This window comes from Schizosaccharomyces osmophilus, chromosome 2, assembly GCF_027921745.1.
Source record: "Schizosaccharomyces osmophilus chromosome 2, complete sequence".
Lineage (NCBI taxonomy): Eukaryota > Fungi > Ascomycota > Schizosaccharomycetes > Schizosaccharomycetales > Schizosaccharomycetaceae > Schizosaccharomyces > Schizosaccharomyces osmophilus.
Window position 1 is genome coordinate 3,156,499 of NC_079239.1, and position 20,647 is coordinate 3,177,145.

At 38.3% G+C, this 20,647-nt stretch overlaps 8 protein-coding genes across 8 annotated transcripts; 4 read left to right on the forward strand and 4 right to left on the reverse strand.

The window, feature by feature from the left end:
- Nucleotides 1-190: 190 nt before the first annotated feature.
- Nucleotides 191-1,006, forward strand: SOMG_03927 (mitochondrial ribosomal protein subunit; the record flags this gene model as incomplete). Its single annotated transcript, XM_056182714.1, has 1 exon — nucleotides 191-1,006. One exon carries the CDS (start codon nucleotides 191-193, stop codon nucleotides 1,004-1,006), a length of 816 nt encoding a protein of 271 aa, XP_056037538.1.
- A 315-nt stretch (nucleotides 1,007-1,321) lies between these two features.
- On the reverse strand, nucleotides 1,322-2,146 carry SOMG_03928 (plasma membrane basic amino acid transmembrane transporter; the record flags this gene model as incomplete). The annotated part of the gene is made up of 1 exon (XM_056182715.1): nucleotides 1,322-2,146. The coding sequence occupies one exon, from the start codon at nucleotides 2,144-2,146 to the stop codon at nucleotides 1,322-1,324; it is 825 nt and encodes a 274-aa protein (XP_056038055.1).
- Nucleotides 2,147-3,313: 1,167 nt separating this feature from the next.
- Nucleotides 3,314-4,660, forward strand: psp3 (vacuolar serine protease Psp3; the record flags this gene model as incomplete). The annotated part of the gene is made up of 1 exon (XM_056182716.1): nucleotides 3,314-4,660. The coding sequence occupies one exon, from the start codon at nucleotides 3,314-3,316 to the stop codon at nucleotides 4,658-4,660; it is 1,347 nt and encodes a 448-aa protein (XP_056038034.1).
- Nucleotides 4,661-6,821: 2,161 nt separating this feature from the next.
- Nucleotides 6,822-7,919, forward strand: asa1 (ASTRA complex WD repeat subunit Asa1; the record flags this gene model as incomplete). Its single annotated transcript, XM_056182717.1, has 1 exon — nucleotides 6,822-7,919. One exon carries the CDS (start codon nucleotides 6,822-6,824, stop codon nucleotides 7,917-7,919), a length of 1,098 nt encoding a protein of 365 aa, XP_056038758.1.
- Nucleotides 7,920-8,298: 379 nt separating this feature from the next.
- Nucleotides 8,299-10,735, reverse strand: red1 (MTREC (exosome adaptor) complex subunit Red1; the record flags this gene model as incomplete). Its single annotated transcript, XM_056182718.1, has 4 exons — nucleotides 8,299-8,507; nucleotides 8,552-10,257; nucleotides 10,376-10,433; nucleotides 10,606-10,735. The coding sequence occupies 4 exons, from the start codon at nucleotides 10,733-10,735 to the stop codon at nucleotides 8,299-8,301; spliced, it is 2,103 nt and encodes a 700-aa protein (XP_056038517.1).
- Nucleotides 10,736-11,013: 278 nt separating this feature from the next.
- Nucleotides 11,014-14,031, reverse strand: SOMG_03932 (uncharacterized protein; the record flags this gene model as incomplete). The annotated part of the gene is made up of 1 exon (XM_056182719.1): nucleotides 11,014-14,031. The coding sequence occupies one exon, from the start codon at nucleotides 14,029-14,031 to the stop codon at nucleotides 11,014-11,016; it is 3,018 nt and encodes a 1,005-aa protein (XP_056038555.1).
- Nucleotides 14,032-14,934: 903 nt separating this feature from the next.
- Nucleotides 14,935-16,050, reverse strand: och1 (Golgi alpha-1,6-mannosyltransferase Och1; the record flags this gene model as incomplete). The annotated part of the gene is made up of 1 exon (XM_056182720.1): nucleotides 14,935-16,050. One exon carries the CDS (start codon nucleotides 16,048-16,050, stop codon nucleotides 14,935-14,937), a length of 1,116 nt encoding a protein of 371 aa, XP_056038586.1.
- A 704-nt stretch (nucleotides 16,051-16,754) lies between these two features.
- On the forward strand, nucleotides 16,755-20,335 carry rgf2 (RhoGEF for Rho1 Rgf2; the record flags this gene model as incomplete). Its single annotated transcript, XM_056182721.1, has 3 exons — nucleotides 16,755-19,266; nucleotides 19,309-19,730; nucleotides 19,781-20,335. 3 exons carry the CDS (start codon nucleotides 16,755-16,757, stop codon nucleotides 20,333-20,335), a joined length of 3,489 nt encoding a protein of 1,162 aa, XP_056038383.1.
- Between the last annotated feature and the right edge of the window lie 312 nt (nucleotides 20,336-20,647).

A 20,647-nucleotide genomic window follows, 5' to 3' on the forward strand; every position in this document is an offset into this window, starting at 1 on the left:
AAGTAAAAGCAGATGGTCATAGAAATGATCTTTCCTATGGATGTCGAACCGTCGTTTCGTGGTGAGAACCGCTTACCAGAAGCTTGCGTTTTCAGTTACCATTGAACATAGAGGTTTGGTAAAGTAATGATTAATATCCTCATTTTTATAGTTTCTTAAAGTAGCATTTCTATTCTTTATATAAATTTCGATGAATTTCTTGAGAATTCCTTCAGCATTTCACGGTGTTCGTTGCGCAAATTCACAATCGTTTTTTTTGCAATGCTTCAAGAGCATACCTAGCAGAATACAGAGTAACCACTTCAAATGCTATCATACGGTACCTGAGATACCTGAAAGGAACCTGAACCCGCTGTTTAGTGAACATGGAATGAAGGTTGCTTGGGACGAGCATCAAGGACACGTCGTAAAGAGCTTGAATGATCGAGTAAAAGGGACCGAGTTGGAGGACCATTCTATGTTTAATATTATCTTCCAAACAGCTGTGCTTCCAGAACATGCAGCTACGTTTCAGTTTGCAAGTCAAGCCTACAACAATCATTTCTTTTTTGAGTCCTTAATAAGTGCTGAAAAGGCAAAAGCAGACCCCAAATTTCAACTTGAAGGTAATTCTGTTATTCAGCAAGCTATACTTGAAAATTTTGAGTCAAAAGAGGACTTGCTATCAAAGATCAAGCAACTCGCGTCCAATACATTCGGTGCCGCATGGATTTGGGTTGTCCTCGATGACTATAACAGACTACAGGTGATGCGGACATTCCAGGCAGGAACACCTTTTCTGTGGACAAGATCGCAATCCAATGATCCACATCTCGTTCCTTCTGTTCCTGATCACAGCATGAGACCACGAAACTACTCCCATGTTCCAATTTTCAACCTTTGCCTTTGGGACCATGCTTACTTTACAGACTTTGGTCTCTTTCAACGCGAGCAGTACATTGATACATGGTTCCAAAGTATCAACTGGTCTGTGGTTGAAAATCGGCTTAAGCAATCCTTAGTCTAAAAATTCCAGCTCAATTGTACAATTTAGAAAGCAAATCTTTTGATATTGAAAAGCTACATTACACTTGAATGTATGTGCACCATAAGTATTTTATTTAGTCATGGGTAAAAAATTATAGAAGTAGACTCAAAAGTCAATAAATATAAAAGGAAATAGAAATATTGGAAGCAAATAGATATTTAAGGAACCCTAACTCATAAGCCAGCATATTTCAGCTGTGTCGTGTTTAGTCATGAATGAGATATAATAGCAAAGGAAAAGCAAATCAAGAAGATGAGCTGAAGGTCTTTCCAAAAAAAAATACGAAGGGGAAGATCAAGGGATGTGGATCGATTTTTCTTGAGGATGAACAGTGTAGTCAGATCTCGAAGTAGGGTTTCGGATAAGGATCTTGGGCTTTTCCTCTTCTTCTTCATCGTCCCTAGTTTGAGTTTCTTCGTTTTCATCGTACGCCTTGGACTTCTTGCCAAGGATAACGTTAAATATAAGGACTAGCGCAAAGATACCCATCTCTAAAACAAAGACGAGACCATAATCGATGGCAGCTAGCACATCCCATCGGTCAAAAGGTAATGATATGAAGGACAAAAGAGCACCCGCAGAATCAATGATCAAGAAAATGTATGAAATTCCTCGAACAGTCTTCTGGCGGAAAATTTGAATATACTGAGGAAGAAAGCCAATGTTGACAAGGATGGTGGCTAAAACACCCATTAATGTAACAGGCCATTCGACATGGCGACGCATGCCTAGCTGGATGGTAAGAATGAGCATGGCCTGTAAACCAGCGGAAAGAGCAGCAAGAGCACCGACGACGATAAAAGATTTACGGGCCGACCAGCCTTCGCCGTAGATGAGACACTGGAAGAAGGTCACTAAAGACAGCAATTGAAAGAGTTCAGGCTGAATTTTAAGTGCAATGTTGAGGTCCTGTACCAAGTTATAGACGGAAAGGGGGACCGACGCAATTACCCAGCTAAAGATGAAGAGAGTATCGAGGCCAGCAGTGGATTTTGCACGATAATTTTTAATGGCTTGGGGAATCAATTGCACACACCAGCAAACCGTGCCAAGGACAGCAAGCGCTGTAGCGGCTCCCTTGTTGGGAAAAGTACCTGGAGGATTGTTATGTTCAGACATTGCGAGACAGGCGAAAAAGAAACAAAAAAGTGCTTGAGCAATAAACCAATGAATAGCCAAATACTCACAGAAATTGGTTCAAAACAGTAAGGGATTTAGAAATATTTAGAAATAAAAAAAAAAAAAAAGGAAATTATAAAACAAATGAAGTAGAATCTGGTATACTGCAAGATAATTGAGGAAAAATGATGGAAGCTGAGTTGAAATAAAATAAAAAGAATTCTTTGCAAATACAACTAATTGTTCTATACTGTATCTTAAACTTGAAAGTTCACTTTTTTTTTTTTTTTTTATACAACTAGTTGGTTCTGGTTAGACACAAATTTCTCATATACCAAATTTGTCGTTAAACCTATTTTTTTTAAATAAAGTGAGAATCGCCACGAGTGAAGTAGAGCGTACGTACTTAAATTATATTGGTTTTGCTTACTATGGTGTATCGATAGGAAATTGATGAAATTTCGCATGTAAATAAAAGTAACGTAAACAAAAAAAAAATGAGCAGACGAACAGCATTATAAAAAATCAAAAAGAGATAGAAATAATTAATTGAAAAATAAGAAAAAAAGATTGGCAAAATTGACAGCGGAACCAACTGAGAATGGAATCTATGCATAGTTGTGTTCTCAAAGGTCGAAGAACAATCGAGTAGCGCCTTTCTGTAATTGATTATAAGTTTTTTACTGGGGTTTTCAACCCGTTTTTGTGCAACTGGCTCGATATAGGTTGTTTTGGCTTGCTGCTTTACGGTGAATTGTTTGTTTACATGAGACACAAGAGTCCGTTCATGAGAAATCTGTTCTCCTTGAGCTGGAAAACGAAAAAGAGAAATAAAAACAAAAAGAAGAAGAAAAAACAAAAAGGAAAATGTCGTCTACGTCAAGATTGCCTCAAAACAATTCCTCCTTGGAATTCTATAAATGCTTTCCTAAGAGGTATTCTGGACTTGACCAAAACACATCACCTACCAACCCATCCATCCTACAACTGTTGAATTGTTTCCATTTGAAGGACCTTTCCACTTTTGCTCTTTTCTGAATTTCATCGTAAGGAATTGAAAAATACACTGGACTGCAATTGGGGTTCTTTCTCTTGTTGTCATAGTTGATCGTTCTTGAATTCTGACTTTTCAATAGATACTTTCCTTGAAGAATCCTTAGCAGCATCATGAAGTTTTCCTTTGCCGCTGGGCTTGTTTTTGCAGCTCAGCTTTGTAGTGTCTCTACTGCGTTTAATCCTTTACGCTTCTTTATGGACGATAGCTCCTTTTCTCCAAATGTCCATGGCCCTGTTTCCAGCGGAAGTGACATTGCAGCTCCTCCTTTGAATCATCCATCACAAAAGCCGTACGAAACAAATGTGGAAGATTCCTCCTCAGTAACCAATGACCATTACATCGTTATGTTTAAGCCCTCCTTTGATAGAGCCAAGATCAATAGCCATCATGAGTGGATTCAACACCAACACCACAAACGCTCTCTTGATTGGCAAGACGTCTCTACGTTCTTGCTCAAGCATACCTTTGAAATCGGCGATTCCTTTATGGGATATGCTGCTCGCTTCTCTCCTTGGCTTGTAAACGAGCTCAAGAAGCACCCTGATATTGCAATCGTCGAGCCTGACCGTGTCATGCACATAACCACCGAACAACGCTTCGCTCCTTGGGGTCTTGCTCGTGTTTCTCACCGTGACCGTTTGGGCTTGACTACCTTTACTCGCTACAATTACAATGAAACTGCCGGTGAGGGAGTAACCGCTTATGTCATCGACACAGGTATCAACGTTAACCACCAAGACTTTGAAGGCCGTGCTTCCTGGGGAGCCACGATTCCCAATGGCGAAAAGGACATTGATAATCATGGCCATGGAACTCATGTTGCTGGCACGATTGCTGGAAAGACCTTTGGTCTTGCTAAGAATTCCAAACTCGTAGCCGTTAAAGTAATGCGTGCTGACGGTACCGGAACTACTTCTGATATCATCAAGGGCATTGAATTTGCTTTCAAGGAATCCAAGAAGGACGAGGATTCTGTGGCTTCTGTTGCCAACATGTCTTTGGGCGGTGATGCTAGCCTAGCTTTGGATTTGGCTGTCAGCGCTGCTATCAAGGGCGGTCTCTTTTTCGCCGTTGCTGCTGGTAACGATGCTGAAGATGCCTGCAACACTTCTCCTTCTCGTGTGAGCAGTGCCATGACTGTTGGTTCCATGACCTGGACTGATGGTATTTCTTCTTTTAGCAACCATGGTTCTTGTGTTGATATCTTTGCTCCCGGATCTCTTATTCTCTCTGACTGGATTGGATCTGACAAAGCTTCCATGCTACTTTCTGGTACCTCTATGGCCTCTCCCCATGTTGCTGGTTTGGCCGCTTACTACATTTCTCTTGAACCCTCTTTGGCCAATAAACCCGCTGATCTTAAGAAATATATGCTCAAGTATGCCTTGTCTGATAAAATTGAAGGAATTCCGGAGGGAACTCCCAATGTTCTTGCATATAATAATTTCTCTGATTAAGTTTATCGCTCGTTTTATGATTCTCTTCTTTATAATGTTCAATCCCTATTTATGTGCATCCAATGAAGTTTTATTTATATGAGACTGCTTTCGTTTCGGGTAAATTACCTTCAAACGGATTCATTACAAACGAACCGTGGAAAGGAACTCAAAAACTACATATTCCTAAGGAATCCATCCTCTTTTCAGTTGTAAAAGGATAGATTAGTACTAATGAAAACGTCGCTTTGCTATTATTAATCCGTCTTTATGTAGAAAAGCTAAAAAATTGTGTATTGATTATTTGTAACGCACATAGAGCAAATCTAGTAACCATTGGAATTTTCAATGGTTTCTTTTGTATTTCATTTTTTCCTGCCCAAGATAACGCTCAGTCTATCGTTTGTACGTTCCTTTCCATGACAGATGTTTGATGCCAATAAGGAGAGGAAAATAAACGTAACGTTGTGCAATAAATCTTGTTCTCGTATAGGCAAAATAAACAGACTTGCTTTATTTATTTTCGTTTTCAACTGGATAATAGTTACAGCAGGGTCTATTTTACGATAGAATACAAATAAAGCAAAACAAACGACAAGGACGCTTCCCTAAGATGGCACAATGATCCAAGTGAATCCATTTATCTCAAGTCACTGCGAGTATTCAACAAGCCAAATCGAAGCCAACTATGAATTTTGTTTATCCTTCGAATTCTCGGAAAATATAAGTGTTGTGTAACTAATTGATTTTATTAATAAACGTTTTTTTATTAAACTTTCTCCAAATGAAAATAGCGGATGAAAGCGTTCGTAAAAAACAACACAACGCCCTTTTCTCACCATCCTTTCAAAATCCAACCCAAATCCAAGATTCCGTAATCATCAGTTCATAAAACCGACTTTCTTTTCTCTTTTCCACGCTTTATTACTCGTTCAATTACAGATTTCAAGGGCATCGTTACTTTACAAGTAACGTTGCCTCGAATGGTATTCAAGCAATGTTTGGAAATTTATATTTGAAGAAAACCAAGTCTGATGATTTTATAAGAGGATAATTATAAGAATGTAAAGAAAAAAGTGTCACTTAACCAATTCAAGCTTCAAAAGAAAAAACATAGAATCCAAACAAGCATTTTTCTATAGGAGTAAGAGAAATATAATGGAACGAATGGCATTTGTCCTCTTACACCGAACATATTTGGAGCAATTTGGAGAGTAACGCCGCTTTAATGATCGTTGTTACGGATTCTATATCAACCCATTCACCCAATCAGCCAGACAAACATACAACAAGTAATTAAAAATTCGTTCCATTTTCAGTAACAGGTTTTTCAAAACAAGGATTTCCTATAGAGACTTGGTCTATTTTGAAGAACAACCAATCTTCGCAAGACAACTATCTCTAAACAAGTCGCATCTTATAAACACTGCCATGCAAAAGAGATATTTAGACTTCAGTCAAGGATTCAAATTCCCCTCAGAACCAAGTCGTACTGTGCCATTCCATTAAGAAGAACCTTAGCATCTAAGTTTTATGAGAGGAACTCTGCTGCGGATTTCTCAATATCGATGCCATGGAATGTGCACAAAATTCTTTATAAATCTTTCACGATTAACAATCTTTTATCATCAAGATAATAGCACCTTTTCTATATTCGGGTTTCCTTTCTCTACTCGCTCACAATAGAAAAAGTCAAAAGAAGTTTAGAATTCTATCAGCTTTTGCATTCCATTCCAAAACTAGTTATCCCGTTTAGCAGAGAAACGTTGTCACCACTTCAATCGTTTCGTCCAAAACCATCAAAACTTACGACTGTCGGATTTCCATCCTATGTCCTTTAATAGTAAAAAGCAAAGAAAGAGACTATGCTTCACCATTTCTAGCAAAGATGCAATTCCCAATTTTGGGGTTTCAAAGCCATTTGTACTTACTCATAAAGATGATTGCAAGTGTATAAGCAAACTTCTTCATCCTTTAATCTACTTAACCAAAAAATAAAGAAGTAGTTTTTCTGGTTAAGATACCATTAATATCTTCATAGCACTTGGTATGCATATTTCTCTTACCCATTACAGACCGAAATCAATAAAGAGTACTTTTGACGATTTGAGAATGAGTAGTCCCAACTAACAAGAAAGTTTGATAGATTGAAAAACCAAAAGCCAAAAAATAACAAAATTTCATGGTCGTACCTACACCGTTTTACGTTTTACGTGGGCACTCATCTAGTGTCACGGCTGTTGCTTTCGACAAGAAAAATCATATTTTTTCAGGCGACGAAAATGGCTTTGTCATTTGTTGGGCCCTTTTAGATATGCGTCCTTTGCAGGCTTGGTATGCTCATTCGAAAAGTATCTTGGGAATGGAAGTTATCGATAATGACATTCTATGCACGCAGAGTCGAGATTGTCGCTTAACAGTTTGGAAAATGAACTTTGAAAAGATTAAATCTTCTTTTTCCTTATCCGAATTGAGCCGTATGCAATCGCAGAGGAAAGCATTCTCTCAAACGGATTTGGGTATGAGCAATGATTCAATTACTGTTTGCTCGAGCATTTACATCAATGCTTTAACTTTTTGTTCATTTTCTTATGACAAATTTGCAAAGGTTCTGGCAGTTTCAAATACCATCAATGTTGATGAAATTGATATTTACGAAGCAGAAAATTTACTATCGAAGAACACGAACCAAGGCGATCATGGAACGAGACTTCAAAATGAAATTAAACCCTTAATGAATAATGAAAAGACAGGTGCTTTAATGAACACATCTTTTGCTTCCTCTGAGGAGTATTTATTCTTGGCAGCTGGCTATGAAAGTGGTCATGTAGCACAGTTTCGATGCAGACTTAGCAATGTAAGAAATGTGTGTATCAATTTTCGAGACGTTTGGGAGATGACTTATTTTGAAAAATCACATTCTCAACCGGTTTTGTCAGTCAACTACAATAGATTAGGGAATGCATTATACTCATCCGGTGCAGATGATCGGATCATACAGCATCCTTCATCGTTTGACGGCGTTCTGCATAACGAATTAAAAGTGTTTCGGTCCAAAAATTGTGGTCAACAATGCTTGCAAGTTCGTGAAGATGATCGAATTATAGCTACTGCAGGTTGGGATGGCCGTAGTCGGGTTTACAGCTGTAAGAGCCTTTCTCTACTGGCTGTTTTAAAATACCATTCTTCCACCATCAATTCTATATCCTTCTGCTCTGACTCTAATATCATTGCTTTGGCCAGCAAGGACTCTCGGATCTCTCTTTGGAAAATATACTAATGATTAAAATATGCTTTTGGACTTTTAACTTACGACGTTATAGAATTGCAAACACCAACTATTATGTCGTTAAATATAGAAAAGATTATTATGTTCTGTAACTGTGTATATGAGACTTTTTGAAGTCCAAACAAATTGAAAAGAAAAAAAAAATGAGAGTAGTAATTCATCTTCAACTTCATATATAGTTCTTTTCAACTAACCAAAAATTACTCTAAAACATTAAACAACATTACACTAAAATAATTATGTATCTTCATAGTATGTGGAAGGTTTTAAGCGTTCACGTTCAGTAGACTTGTAACAAACACATATCACACAGAACGTGTTCAGTAATCGTGCAATTTGAAATGTTTAATGAAAGACAGACGATAGAAACTCAAATCGAAACTTTGGCAATGGGAATCGTTAAACGTTCTGCTTTCCATCTACTATGCGTATCAACGATCGCTTGGCATATTGTGTTAAAATCGGAATCTTTCTCTTTCTCTTTAGCGATAATTTCCTGAATAGCTTTGCTAAAGGATTCCTTCTCTTCATTGGTTGTTCCCGCGTTATGTTCTGCCAGTTCGTCTATAATCTCATTATCTACGTTGAGTTAGTAATTAGTCCAGTATGATAAATACCATAACCCGTCATAATTAAATCCCTAAAATGGAATGCCTCGCACAGCTCGTCGTTGCAAACTCCTCCTGTAGTTTCGTATTTGCACATTATCCTCGTTGGGTCCGCTTTATTACTATACTTTATAGACCGAAATCCACCGGGTACTTTTTCCAAAAATTGACTGTTAAATCGGAAAGCCTTGAATCTATACAAAGGAGATATGTAACTAACTGGTGGTACTGGAGCAGCTTCGATTATGGGGGATTTTTCTTTAAGCTCTACTCTAGTACCATTTTCGTTCAATTCATTCTCACTAACGTTAGTGTCGTTTTGCAGCTTATCATTGCTCAAAACGCTATCGTCTTTACTAGACTCAGAACGTAGCAACGTGGAAAGTTCAACTCCAACCTTTGAAAGGAGTTCCTTTTTATTGAAAAATAGCTTCGTTAAAGTTTCTTTTTTAGAATTCACAATTCCTTGATATGTACTTAGCTCCTTTTCTTCATCATCGATAAGCTTATTGATCTTAGCCAGCTCATCCTTTTGAGTAACTAGCGACTGATTTTCTTCAGATTGTGACTGTAATTTTGTTGGGAACTCACTATTGTCGACGTTTCTAAGCCAAGGAACATTCTCTGTTGTAGCGTCGTTAGCTGCCGGGACAGCAACATCTTCCACGATTTCCTCTGCAAATTTTGACACTGGTTCAGCCGTCACGTGTTTTTTCTGGCTATTTTCCGAAGGATCCACTTTCAATTTGGAAGGCAAACCTTCCTGATCAGTTTCTTTTTTAGAAACAGAAGGTGACGATTTCTTAGGATTCGAAGGTTTTGTCGCTTTTTTCGAAGATTCTAATTTCATAATCATCTCTGTCATTTTTCGAATTTCATTTTCCTTCTTACGCAATAAAGTCAGAGAATCAAGTCGCGAAGTTGTTGTCTGATCTGTCGATATCGATACTTCAGACGTTGAGGAGCTATCATTTTCATAAGCCATTTCATCTTCAGAATCAAGCTCAATTACAATATACGGACTCGAAATTCCAAACGGTTTCGATGAGTTTAACCAATCGTCTACGACAGGACGAGGTAATGATTTTAAACGCTTTCTTTGAGGAAGAATCGTCGGAGTCCCGCTATCACCAGGAAGAATCGCCGAATCATCTGAAGACAAGTCTAATTTTCGAGGTTGTCTGGTACTGGAAACCCTACTCGCTTTTTCAGAAGGAGCTGCAGAGGAAGGCACGGTGATAGAGGGAAGCTCAATGCCTAGCTTTGAAAAAAGACTTCGCACGACAGAAGGATGAATACCTTCAGCAATAAAATCATTATACTTAACGCCAAAACCAACCAATTGATTAATAGCGTTTTCCGCCTCACTTTGTTTTGAAGTTGGTGGTGAAACTTCGGACATACCCCTTTCAACTTCAATACTCGTCACTTTATTTTCATCATCTCTTTCAGACAATACATTGCTCAAATCTTTTCGACTTGCATTTGAACGAGGCTCTAATGACTTTTCTGTGCTAGGAGTCTTGTTTCTAACAAGACTAGATTTGCGACCACCCGTAATGGATGTCTCATTGTTTGGCTTGGATGACCAGCGAGGATTGCCTTTTTCTTGGACTTCATTCGAGGGTGCGAGCGGAGCAGGTTGGGACCCAAGGAAAAATGCCGGAGGAAGCATAAAAGGAGGTGCAAATGGAAATGGAAACGTATTTGCAGGTGTAAACCTAAGACCGTCAGTACATTGGACTCGGACCAACTCAAACCAAAACAAAAGCAAACAAACGAGTCACTTAAGATATTGAATGCTTTTTTTTTCATCTTATTATCAGTATACAAACATACCCGTCTACAGGAGGCTGTGATGGGAAAGGATTTGGATAAGTTACAGGAGGAATTGGAGCTATATGGGTTAAACAACTGAATGTCTCTTAGGACTTTTAATAAAGACTACGGCGAACGCAGATACCTAGCGATACTTTTTTTACCGCGATAAACAGCGTTGAAGGAGAGCATATAGATAATTGTAGCTTGATTCCTTCTACATAGCGTCCCACCTTAAACTTGGCACATACCATCGTTGTGAGACTCGGTTGTGTCTTCACTTATTTCTCCATCTTCTTTATCTGACTCCTCTTCGGAATGTTTTCTTGCAGATTCTAAAGCTCTTTGACGCAAAACATTAAGATCTATGGCTTTACTCATCTATATTAATCTACCTGGAGATGTGTAAATGTCAAAAGTAGTTGTTTTGTTTGGGTTTTTACTTATACAATAGCGATGAAAGTTTTGATTTATAAAGGTGTTTAGTGATGTATAAGGAATTACAGTGGTAAACAAAGGATTTTGTAATGAATATCTTCTGGTACGAATAAATGATTCTAACTAAACACACATTATGATCGTTTGCGATGAATAATTTAATACATTTTAAGGAGAAATAATTATAAACTTGTTCAGAAAGTAGAGGTTCTTTTTCAATTTTACTCCACTTTCCCTTTGCACTTGTAAACTTGCAGCTCTTCATGCTGCCTCTGTAACTGAATACAAAGTTCATTGGAATTGAATCTTTCTTCCGCCAATAACGTCTCCAAGTTACGAACGTTGCGTAGCTCTTCTAGTAGCTGTTCTTGGCACTTTCGAATTAGAACTTCGCTGTCAACATGCTCACTATGCGGTGAAGTATTATCTATGATGTGGTCCACATTGGAAGGGGATTCTTCATTTAAAACCAGTCGTAAATTACGATACTTGCTGTCTACTTCTTCCAACTGGTTTTTCGTTTCCGCAAGATCGACTAGAAGAGTACGCTTGCTATCGGAAAGGGTTTCAAAGGCTGCTTCTAGAGATTTGTATGTCAGACATTCCACTCCCATATGCATGTCCATATCAACATATGAAGCGTTTCCAGTAACTTTATTGAGGCGATCCACTAAGTCTCTCAAAAGTCTGTTTTCCCTTAATATTGTTTGATTAATTGCGATGGCTCCTGGCCTATGATCATTCGATAGCTGCTCGGCTTGAACTTTTGTCGACTCTTCGTACGAGGGAGGGGATTTCAGCATCGATTCTAACGAGGATTGCTTAGTCGGGGAGGCTCGGGGTGTATCAAAGCTTTTAATCAATTGACTAACTCGGCTTTCATGATTTGTCATTTTGTTTTCCATTCCTTGCAATGGAGACTCAAGGCTTGTTGCAACTGTGTTAGCCAGCAAGGCTTTTTCATCAATAAAAGCTTTTAATGCTAAGTCGTACTTCTTTACTTCCTTGGATTTCTGAACATACAACTCCCGTAAAGTGCTAACCTTTGCTGACAGCATCCGAATGTCTCTGGTCAATTCTTTTTCGTTCAGTTGCTTGCTATTCATTATAAAAGGAAGATCGCACTGTTTACATAACCTTTTATACATATTATATAGTAACTGGAAACATTTCATGCCAGATTTGAGATCCCTGAAAAACTCATTCACATCTACAGTAATGTCCAACTCAAAACATTGGGCTGAAAAAAGTAAAAATCGTTGTAGGGTATCCTTTTGCTGATTGAGGTTCTCAATTTCTCTTTGAAACACGGATTGGTCCTTCATTTGTTTTTGCAATGCCTCTGATGAATTCATTAGTGTATTGTAATTAATAAGCACTTCTTGATGCTTAGACTGCAGGTTTGAAAGCTCATTTTTTAGTTCCTCAACTTGCTCCTCGAACACTGTTTGCTTCTTTGCACTGTCGGCAATTTCGCAAGTCATTGTTTCCTTTTCTGATTTAATCCAGGCCAATTCGGAGACTAACCGGCTCTTTTCTCTTTTAAATTCAGTTTCACCCTGAGTTTTAAGGTTAAGTTCTTTTAACACTTTTTCATACTTCTCCTTTTGAAGTTCGTAGGCATGTTTCTGAACCTGCAGTTTGGACATTAAATCAGTTTTCTCTCGACATAAGCGGTTTAATTTCTCAGTGGTTTCATCTCTTCGTGTTTCATCCTTATTTAATAGGTCATTGAGTTTTGATATTTCAAAGTCGCGCTGTTCAATTTCATTTTGAAGAAGATTAAATTCATTATGCAAAGATTGGTTCTGAAAATGCAGGTCGGACTTCTCTTGACTTTCCTTTTGGAAACTCTCATGTAACAGATCATATCTCTGTTTATTTGCATTTACTTGAAAAATATAATCAGCTTTTTGCTTGCTCAATTCTTCCTTAATATCATCAATATAACGAGTTTTTGAGCTCAAAGACGTTTTTGCTTCTGAAAGTTCGCCGTCCTTTAGACGAATATCCTTGTTTAATTGCGAAATTTGTAAATGAAGTTGTTCTAACTGCATAGCTAAACAAGCTTTCGAATCCTTTTCATAATTAAGTGAGGTCTTCAGCTGTTCCACATCCTTCTCACGTTCAATGAGTGTTTCTCGAAGCTCATCCTCTTTTTTCAAATTACTTGTTTTCTCGTCTTCTAAAATCCTCACTAGGGTTGTCAACTCTGTCAATTTCGTGCTTTCATTTTCCTTATTCCTTAACCACTGTTCTGATTCTTGCTTCAAACTACCATAGTTTTTCAGGACAGCTTCGGATGATTGTTGATGTTCTTCACTTTCCTTTATGAGCTGATTTACCCTGGAGGTAAGGCCCCAGTTTAGGTTTCTTAAACTTTCAATTTTTCGTTGAAGAGCCCGCATCTCAATTTGACGATCCTTTAATCTCTTTTCTTTAGAAGCAAGTGTCTTTTCCGTCTGAAACAGAGATTCTTTTGTAACAATCATGTCTTTGTTCCTTTGAGAAATTTCGACTTCCAGACTTAGATATCTTTCCTTCGTGTGAATGATACTATAATTTATAGATTTACGGAATTTATCAATTTCTCTGGCAAAACATGACACAAACTCAAATACTGTTGCGTCTCTCGAGTGGTTCCAGTTACTTAAACGACCGTACTCCAATATGAGCTGGCTAAGCATGTAAGTTACAGTAGCCAAGTCATCAACTTTTAGATTGGCAGACTGCCGGCGTTGTGAAGACTCTGAAGGAAAATGATTTGTTTCGGGATTTTTTTCCCTGCACGCATTAGAGGCGGCGGTCATTGATGGGTCGTTCTCAAGCGATTGACTGAACGTATCCTGCTTGCCATTCTGAAGATCCAAAAGACTATGTTTCAAATGATCAACGAAGGCTTCGAATTTTATATATTTGGGATCATTTAACACCCAATTATTTTTAAAAAGCGTCTGAATTTGCTCCAAATCAATTGCACTTCCTGTCTGAAGCGCAATTGGTAATACCAATTTTGAAAGCTCGGTAAGTTTCGCGTCTATATTAGAAAAAGATTGAATTATATCATCCATTTTCTTAGGAACATTGGGGCTAGTGTGAAACTTTTGAAAGAGAATGTCCGATGGCGTTGACCATCTACTGTTATAGGAAGGACTCAAGCTCACTCCATATCGCGTTTGTTCGAGAAGAGCTTGCCCCGCAGAAGAGCAATTCATTGTTTGATTTTTCTTGTTTTCCATTGTCGTTAGGGTTTGGATTGGTTTGGAAAATTGAAAACTTGGCTCAGCATAGGAAATGACCTTCAATAGCCAAGTTACGAATCTCGGAAAAAGATCAATTACTTATTATAAAATTTCTTTCTTCTTCAAATATCCTGACTGCAGTATTCTCAAAGAACCGACACTTTTACCTCTTTTTAAGGTGTTTGCTTTAGATAGGAACGCGTGTGTAAACAAAGCCATTTATAAGAAAACAATTCACGGGGTAACAAATTTTAAATTGCTTTCTATAGCATCTACAAATGCGCGACAATTACAAAAGATTTAGTTTTCTTTTTTTCTTTTTATAATGAAGAAACGAACAGGATTCTTCTGAAAGCACTAAGGAACTATTTCACTTGTCAAAAAACAACTTTGACGACATTTGCGTATATATACTGAGGTAAACGACTACCAAAAGAGATCTTCTGAATAAACATGTTTATAATGAATTCATTTAGACATGATCCTCACATATCTATGTCCTAACACACATGCTTAATTGTTTACTTGTTACCTAGGGTCAACTAGCTGTAGCTAATTTGTTTACAAACAAATCGAGAATAAATAAACAAAAAACTCCAAGTTTCATCGAGGAGGAATAGAAACGGAAAGAATCAGCAAGCTGTTAACGCTAAAAAGTTCTGACTGAAAAAGAGAAGAAATCATGAATCAGCTACCAATTTTCATCCAACGAAATCAGACGTTCATTTAGTTTTCAAACATAGTAACCAAGGTAAAGGAAGGTTTTTTTTTGAGAAATCTTAATTAATCGAACGAAAAAAAGAGACAATTAAAGGTTAAAAAAAATAATTCCCATCTCATGAACAGTACAAGTAAAAACTGCCATCTAGAAGGCAAACATAAGAAATCATCGTACATAGTTTAATTATCTTTCCAAGAACCACTAAAATAGTGCTTTACATAGGCTGTAGGATCACTGGCTGACTTAGAACCCATATGCCAAACACCAGGGCTAAAAGAAGTAATAGGGAGAATAAGAACATCGCCAACAAGCATTGGAGTTTGAATGCCCGTTACATTTTCCCAAGTAAAAGGTCCATACCTCCAATTCAAATAGTCAAACACGGAATCTGTCCAGATTCCAGGCCCTGTCCATTCCATCACAGAATCAGTACCTTTCAGCAGTTCGCCCTTCTCATGAAGTGACCATGTGCCATGCGTAATTTTATGAACCAATTCCCATAGCACAGGATGCCCCGGAACTGCTGCAATGGTCCACTGGCAGAATTGCACTCGCCGTGCGTAGTAATCATGCCAGTCTGGGCGATCAGGGTCTGCTTCAATTCCAACAACCAGACGTACACCTTCATTACGATACTCTTCTGGAATCCAATTATTGATATGTTTGATGGGAGTTGTATCAATGTCTGTGTAAACGCCTCCGCGGGATAATAAAACCAAATAGCGAAAAAAATCAGCTTTCAAAACAGGAAAAGGCATCATTTCATAAGCAGAAGAAATTTTCGAAAACGATGGATCTCCGAAATTTTTGATTACAAGGCGTTCACTCTGTGAATCATCTAAGACATTATGAATGTAGCTGGGGTGATTATTGCCCCAAAAACGGGTATATTGAAGAACTTCTCGTTCAAATGGATTCTTTGCAGTTTGCCAAATGAGTTTTGGAATTTCCTTGCCTTTGTCGCCTGGCTCTTCATAAGCCGCCGAAGATAGTTTCATCTTCTTCGCTTCTTGACCTTCGTCAAATTCATCCAAACTTCCTACCGCTGCAAGGTTTCGTATCTCATATTGTCCATGTTTATTGACAATTTCCCCGGTTTCATCTATATCTTCTGTATCGCTCCGAAGCTTTTCGTCTGATGTTCCATGGTCGAAAGCATATTGCTGATCTTCAGGCATCGAAAGCTCGCTCAAATCCTTCATACCATCCATACCACCTCCATACTGAAACAGAAGAAAAATGCCGGAAATAACTGCACCCGCAATTAGTATATTTTTGATTCGGACCTTTGGCATGTTTGCATATTTTTGGGGTCCTTCTCCTTGAAATATATACAAAATATCACAATGCAAATACACAAGAAGAAATCAAATCTTGTACAAACTCTAGAGTTCTCTTCAATCTTAGTAACTTGATTCAACCTACAATACCCAAAGGACAAATAATACAATCGATTCCAGCGGTATTAGCTGGTATTAACAACAGAAAATAACAAATACTTTAAAGCAAATCTAAACTTTTTTAGCTTTCTTTTTGAGTTTTTCCTCTTTAGGTTGAAATTCAGATTTGCATGTTATCAGTCAACGAGGAACTATTCCACTAGCGTAAAACATACGTGTTTACAAAGTGGGTCCTATCGAAAACACAACACACACGAAAACAGTTGTGGTTGAAAAACCTGCAAATTTATAACCATTTTTTAACTTTATAAAGGAGTAAATGGTAAAAAAGGAGGTAAGTTCGTTTTGAAGGTCGCTTTGGAAATCAGTGTTATTAATAGGTTTAGAAACTTGTTTGGTCTTATATGCTTTGAATCCATTATTGTTGCATGATTTATAAATCATAATTGGTCTTAATTTACTCTCTTTTGAATTTTTTGATCCTTCCTTTTCTAGAGAAATTCTTGAGCTCTTTCAGAATTTGATTTGTTCTCATACTCCTTCGTTTTTGCTTTGCTTCTCCGTGTCATCTGTAGTATTTCTTGTGATATAACCAAAAAATGCTAGGCAATGGAGGACGTTATAGGACCAATTTTAGATCTGAAAGTAACGATTCCATTCGTTTAACTCCTTCCAAATTTCGAGGGTTTTCCCCTTCACAGAATCTTTCTTCGAGTAATGTTCCCAGCACTTTGAGCCGTACGTCCAGTGCGTCCTCATCTGCGGCTTCTTTGGCTGATATGGTTGGAAATAGCGAACGTCCCGATTCCAGTCTCGCTTTTCCCTATTCAAGAAGTCACAGACATGCCTCGTCGAACAGCGACCTTACTTCCATGGAGGGCACTCCTGTTCATATTAAATCTACCTCTGCAGACGACTCTTTTTCTACGCAGCAAAGATCCCGAAAAGATAATGCTAGTTGGAGATCCGGTGTCAGTGATCAATACTACAAACTTACCACCACCCCACACGATTCCCTCGGTCGTAGCAGCTACTCTCATATGCGTGGGAGCAGTGGAAGCCTTATAACGCCAGTTGCAGAATACCCTGAAGGCCCACCTGCCTCTTCGTCAAGGCGCCATGGTGGTTCCAGATCTGCATCTAGTTTGCCTTCCGTTGTTCCTACGCATTCAGGCTCTGCGTCCATTCGTCAACCACAAGTCCACCCTGCTTTTCTAGCCGAAGTTTCTGCAGAGTTCCGTAAGCGTCTCGTAGTAGGGGATCGAGTCAAAGATGGTTTACTGTACAAGGATGCATTCTTGGGCTGCGAAGCTGTCGATGTATTATTGCAAATCATTCGAACCACTGATAGAAACTTGGCTTTACTTTTAGGACGGGCATTGGATTTCCAAAAACTATTTCACGACGTTACTTACTCTCATCGTTTGCGTGATTCTCGTAGAGAGGTTTATCAGTTTCGAAGAACCCTTCCCCCTCCAGAAGCTATGGCGTCGATATCACCAGTCATCGCATCCTATGAAAACCATTTTGTCTATCCTAAAAAAAGAACTTCAACTTCCGACTCTGTTGATACCATGGTTTCTGAGAATTCTTATGCTCCATCTTCATCTGTTCAACCTAATAATCATATACCTTATTTGAATTCCACGAATCCCTCGATCATAGGTCTGGAGTCTGATGAAGAACTTGAAGCTGAAAAGGATCCGAAAGGAATCTTCACAATCCTTACTGATTGTTACTCTCCAACATGCAGTAAAAACCGCTTGTGTTATTCCATCTCTTGCCCACGCCGCTTGGAGCAACAGACTCGTTTACATATGAAGGTGCAGCCTATACTCAAAGCCGGTGCTTCTTACCTGTTAGATAAGCAGGAAGAGGACCATCGTCTTTGGGCTGACAATGTGCCCAAGCATATCGTTGAGCAAATAGATCATCGTGAATGGAAGAGACAAGAGGTTATATTTGAGATCATCTATACTGAACGCGACTTTGTTCGAGACATTGAATATATCCGAGACTTTTGGATAAAACCCCTTTCTTCTTCTAATGTAATTCCCGAAAAGTTTCGACAACCGTTCATTAGGACAGTTTTTCATAATATTATGCAAGTGCACGCAGTTAATTCAAGGCTTTCCAATGCACTCAATAGGATGCAGACTTTGCAACCGGTTGTTCATACTGTTGGTGACATATTTTTAGATTATGTCCCCAAGTTTGAACCTTTTATTAGATATGGTGCTAATCAGACTGTCGCAAAGTTTGAGTTTGAGAGGGAAAAAGGTTCTAATCCCACATTTGCGAAGTACACTCATGAAGTTGAAAGACTTCGTGAGTCAAGAAAGTTGGAACTTAATGGATATTTAACAAAGCCAGTTACAAGACTAGCAAGGTATCCGCTTCTGTTGAATGGGGTTTTGAAGTATAGTGAACAAGGTAATCCCGATTTAGAAAATATCCCCAAAGTAATCGAAATGCTGCGTGAATTTTTAACCAAGCTTAACTACGAAACAGGTAAAACCGAGAATCGTCTTGCTTTACTCCAACTAAATGAGCAACTTGCATGCAGTGACTTTGAGAGGCAACGCATTGGTTTACTTGATGACTCTCGTTTACTTATTTTCAAAGGAACTGTCAAATTAAAAGCTAGTGGATACGCTTATGGTGATACGGAAAGCGACATACACATGTTTCTTCTAGATAATTATCTGTTATTGACTAAATTGAAGCTTGACTTCAAACGCCAGCAACACAAGTTACAGTTGCGACCACTCCCTCTGGAGTTATTGGTTATTTCTTGCATAGATGACACTTCATCTCGTGGTTCAGTATCTCGTCGTCCATCTTCTACTATATTAACAAATCCGATTTTAATTGCGAAAGGTACTTCATCTTCGCCTCTCAAATCTTATGGCCTACATTTGCAGCTTCTTGGGTCTCGTGGTTTTCATATTGATTTATACTTAAATACCTTAATAGCACGCGACCAATGGAAACTGCATATTGAACGCCAGCAGCAATCATTGTTTACAAAACGTCTAATTTTTGAAACGGTCGGTCTGTGTAATGAAACTTATTTTATTAATAACAAAGTTACTTCTGCGATAACTTATGGTAAGTTTTGCTTTAATGTTAGAAAAGTACTAACAAGGACAGATGCTGGACGAAAGATAGTTTTTGGCACTTATAGAGGTTTATATTTATCGTCACGGAAAGGTAGCAACGGCGTTTGTCTAGAGCCCACACTTAAGATTCCATTAACGAACATCTCGCAAGTTGATTTGATTGAAGAGCATAATTTGTTGCTTATTGTAGCTGATAGAACACTGTTTGAGTGTTCGCTTGATTTGCTTGCTACTGCAGAACAAATCAGCACAAAGAGCCTTCGCCGTATTACTGGCCACGTAAGCTTTGTGAAGAGCGGATTCTGTTTGCAAAGAGTGCTTGTATGCGCTGTAAAGTCTACAGTTTTAAACACAACGCTCCGAATTTTCGAAGCGGATAGTACGTCGAAGAGTAAGCGGTCTCAGTCATTGAAGAAAACATTTGGAGGTTCTACGATACTAAAAATATTTACTGTAAGTGAATTTGAAAAAATCCTTTGTCACTAGAAACTAACACATAATAGGAATTGCAAATGCCAATGGAAGCCCTTTCTATACACTTTTTGAAGACAAAGCTTTGTGTGGGCAACACGAAAGGGTTCGACATTGTCAGTCTCGAAAGCGCCGTATTTCAATCGTTGTTGAATCCAGCGGACACCTCGTTTCGATTTCTAGAAAAGAAAGAGAATGTGCGTCCGATTGAAATGTTTCGGTTGAAAGGTGAATTTTTACTGTGCTATTCCGAGTTTGCATTCTTTGTAAATACGAACGGCTGGCGTAGTCGCCAAGGTTGGTTAATTCATTGGGAAGGACAACCGTTAAGTTTTGCACTTTGCTATCCTTATCTATTAGGTTTTGAGCAAGATTTTATTGAAGTTCGACATGCCGAAACAACAGAGCTTGTTCAGATTATTAAGGGACAAAATATTAAGCTTCTAACAGATGGTCGAGGCCTAATTAGTGAGGGTGGAGAAATCTTGTACAGTACGGAAGGAAATTCATTGATTAATCCGGAAGACAGAGATGTTGTTCGTTCTTTGATTCTTCCATCGCATAATGCAGCTGGCCCTGCTTTGTAATATTTAGCTCTTTTTACATATCTAAAAGAGGAAGAGGAAAAAAAATTCATAAAAGATAGTACGATGTTGCCGTTCGTGATTTCTTTCGTCGACCGTCCACATGTCTTTCTTTATTATTTGGTCTTTTTTTTTTGTTTTTTTAATTGTCTTATCGGTTGCATCTTAACGTTCCAGAATTAGCATTTCATAGTTCTTTCTTTAAACACTTTAATTATTTACAGCAGTTGCCTACTCTCATTGCATTCTCATACTCTTTTTTTAAGGCTTCCTGTTGTGAAGGTGGAATCACTTGACGAACACGTTTTGGCTATG